At 41.1% G+C, this 3,743-nt stretch overlaps 1 protein-coding gene across 1 annotated transcript in view; it reads right to left on the bottom strand.

Moving 5' to 3' along the window:
• met (MET proto-oncogene, receptor tyrosine kinase) overlaps positions 1-3,743 on the bottom strand; it is a 65,831-nt gene that overhangs the window by 13,800 nt on the left and 48,288 nt on the right. The window contains exon 12 of the mRNA XM_005938349.3: positions 2,635-2,784. Within this exon, the coding sequence (XP_005938411.1) occupies positions 2,635-2,784 (150 nt within the window). The remainder of the gene's footprint in view (positions 1-2,634; positions 2,785-3,743) is intronic.

Genomic DNA, 3,743 nt, shown 5'->3' with positions numbered 1-3,743 from the left:
CACACACACACACACACACACACACACACACACACACACACACACACACACACAGTCTGTTGCCACAGTCTGCAGCCAGATTACATCAGTGATATTGCTTCTGCCATTATTAGGTTCTGTGGAAATGAGGTTTCCACTGCTGCTTGCTGCTGCAGATGGGATGATGTGTGTGTGTGTGTTTGTGAGTGTGCGTGCCTGTCTGTCTGTGTGTGTAAATGAGACTGTCTGGACATGTCTGAAGGTAGGGGATATATGAATGCAAATATGTGTAAGTGTGTGTGTATGTGTGCGTGTGTTGCTGTCTGAAGGCTTGTGGCACTAAAGGATATTGGCTGACCCTCCCCTGAGATAAAAGCTTTCCTCTGAAGTCCAGTTCACAAGTCAACAGTGATGAGCTAGATAGCTTTCGGTCTGGAGGCGAGTGGATGTTATCTCTAAGGATGACATGAAGAGGTCTATAGCTCAGCAAATTATATTAGTTTGCATCACAAGAGTGGGCATTTCTAAATCTACTATGATGATTGAAGGGCTGTTGGCTACAACGAAAAACACTCAAATTCTGGAGAAACAAATAATTGAGTTGTACTTTCTAAAATCTGTCGAGTAAGAACCTTAATGTGCCATATGATCATGGTGTGATATATGTTACTTTTATATCGAACAACATCACTTTTACGACACTTTGCAGTGTTGCAGGTTCATTTTCCAGCTAAAAATAGAAACTAAATATCTGCAAAATAATTCTGGACAGATTGTGGTCAGGTGTATACTGTTTTCTTTAACAATCCTGCATGTCAGGATAAAAACCAAACCTTGAAGTCCAAAGAACTACATGAGAAATTGCAGTTGAAATTGAAGGACAACAGTCATCAGGCAGTTGCATAAAACTCTAATAGGACTGTTCATCATCCAGCCAATACCACCACTGTAATGAAGCATGGGGATAGTAGCATCATGCTATAGGTTGATTCTCAACAGCACAAGCAGGGAGACAGGTCAGACGTGAGGGAAGGATGAATGCGGCCAAATAAAGAGAGATCATACGACTTGAAACTATGGCCATGACAACACTGGAGTACCTTATCCAGACTTATGCCACAGAACATTTGTTGAAAGACATGATGTGACAGACTGATAGAGTTCAAGACTGTCCAAACACAGTTGTGCAAAGCCTGCAGACTTACCCAAGAACATGCCAAAGGAGCCTCAAAAATGTATCAATTAAGAATCTGATATTTAAAAATGCAACATTTTTAATATGACCAAAACTCAGTGAGCACACTGGAGTGTGTAGTAGGAGCAGAAGTGACCTCAGTGCTGATGTATATTCAAGTGACAAGACAGCTGGTGTTTGAGGCTGTTCACTCAACACACTGTGTAAAAGACTCTTTCTGAGCTGTTTTTTATTAGGGACTGCATTAGAGCAGACTTATTGAAGTTTCCTGTAAATGATCTGGAACACTGAAGGAATGTAGCGTTTCCCATGAGTCCTCCCAGCAGACAATGGACTAATGGCAAAATGGTGTGGTTAAAGCCAACTGATGGCTTCTACAGCGATGCTAATTTTCATTTTATAATTTCTGTTATTACTGCTACTACTAATAAATAATAATAATGATAATAAATGATATAAAAAACAACTTAAACCTGAGTTAATTGGTATTAAAACAAAATGTAATGAAATATAAATAAAATACTAATGGAAAGAAAAAAAAAGCTGCACATAATCTCTCCATCTTTCATCAGAATATATTACTGCTGTGTGGCGAGTCACCCTTGTTTCCTTCAGAAGCAGGTGCTGTTATATGATATGATACCTTTTATTGCTGAAATTCCTCCTGTGAGCCCAATAATACAAACAGAGGGGAGCTTTCATAAAAATGCACCACAAGTGGTTTTATGGGCTTTTGTTGTATCAAATCTATTCACCTCAGAATAGCTTTTAGAATTGTTTCATCATCCTCGGGCATTTGTGCACATTTAGCTTGCTATTACTAGCAGGGGGGGGGGGGAAGGGGGGGGTTATGTGTAAGTCTGGTGTGTGGATGCATGTTTGTGTTGAACTCAGTGAAAAAAAGGTTTTATTAACTGAGGTGTTAACTGACTGTTGGACACTTTGAGTGGAGGTATAGAGATGTGCTGCCAGTGTACTTATACATGGTGTGGTTTCTCTACTTTTCTGCACTTGTGTCTAAATTTTTAATTCTAGGATTTTTGTAGGTTCATCCATCCATCCATCCATCCATCCTCGAGCCTATCCCAGCTGTCATAGGGTGAGAGGCGAGGTACACCCTGGACAGGTCGCCAGTCTGTCGCAGGGCTAACACACAACCATTCATGTTCACATTCACTCACACATTCACACCTATGGGCAATTTGGATTAATCAATTAACCTATCCCCACAAACTGCATGTCTTGCATGCATGTTTTGTAGGTTTTAGGGACTAATGTGTAAGTGTTTATTTTTTGTTTTTTGACCATCAAAAAAACTAAAATCTGGCACATAGGGCTGGTAATAAACAGAATATAAATATCATTTTATTGTTTTTATTCAAACTAAAACTTGATTCCATATTTGTGAAGCCATAACAACATCAGTCTCTTAGTGCCTGTGTAGTGCACATTTTTCTCACCTCCACCTGCAGCTCCTTGGCTGTGGCAACCTGTAGCTCAGTGGGTACGATGCACTGCAGAGTGTTTCCGACTAGAGTCAGACTCTCACAGCTGTGGTTGGAAACGGTGAGGACCTGACACTTCATTGCTTCCCTGTCCATCCGATCGCCCTGCAGTAGGGAGAACAGGGTTGGAAAGAGAGAAAAGAAGGATTAAGGAGGGAGCGAGAATAGGAAAAAGAAATGACATTTAAGATCAAAATTTTCCAAAGGTTGGTCAACTTGAAGATTGAAGTAGGACTCAACAACATTGCACCATACTTTAATACTAAGATAAAGGTTTACATATTTAATTAGCATTAATCAGTTCTAGTAACTTAATTTTACAGTTCTCTTGTGCAGTTGCAGAACTAATTCTCTCGCCTGGAGCCAAATTTCGGAGGCAAATTCATGGCTTTTTTTGAGGGCATACTGGAATTTGTAAGCAGAAGGCACCGAAACCAGAGGAAAGCATGCCAAAGCAAATGAGGTGCATCCTTCTTCTTCACAAAGTTAATGATGACTCATAGTGATTTAAACCAGTGAACACAAACTGGACATCTTATTGGAGCTGATGAGATTAAGATAGAGCAACTGTCTAGGGTTCTAGCTGCGTGAACCCTAGTGGGATGACAACAAACACCCCACTGAGATGTGACTGGAGGCACACGCAGCTGCTCACCACGTGAGTGTGAGTGCGTTTAACTGAGTTAGTGAGCATGTGCTCTTTGACGGAAAGCTGTGAGAAAATATTAGCGCTTAATTGGCTCTTCTGGCTCCACTCATTTCCTACTCTAGGATTCTGTTGTTCCCGCGTCTTCTCTGCTCGTTCTTGTGATTTCACATCTCTCTTCCCCTCTCCCTCTGGCTCACACACAGACATAAACACACTTGTTTGAGTGCAACAGAAGGCAATAAAGAGAATGATCACATTCCTTGCGTGACAGCTTGGGATTTTCCAATTTGATACAGAGTGGTAGCTCACACCTGTTCCTGCACTCACACACTTTCCCTCTTATGCAAACGCAAACACACACACACACACACACACACACACACACACACACACACACACACACACACACACACAC

The sequence above is a fragment of the Haplochromis burtoni genome, unplaced genomic scaffold (genome assembly GCF_018398535.1).
Source record: "Haplochromis burtoni strain Fernald_Lab_line unplaced genomic scaffold, NCSU_Asbu1 Contig_248, whole genome shotgun sequence".
NCBI classification, from domain to species: domain Eukaryota; kingdom Metazoa; phylum Chordata; class Actinopteri; order Cichliformes; family Cichlidae; genus Haplochromis; species Haplochromis burtoni.
This window is presented reverse-complemented; position numbering and strand designations above follow the sequence as displayed.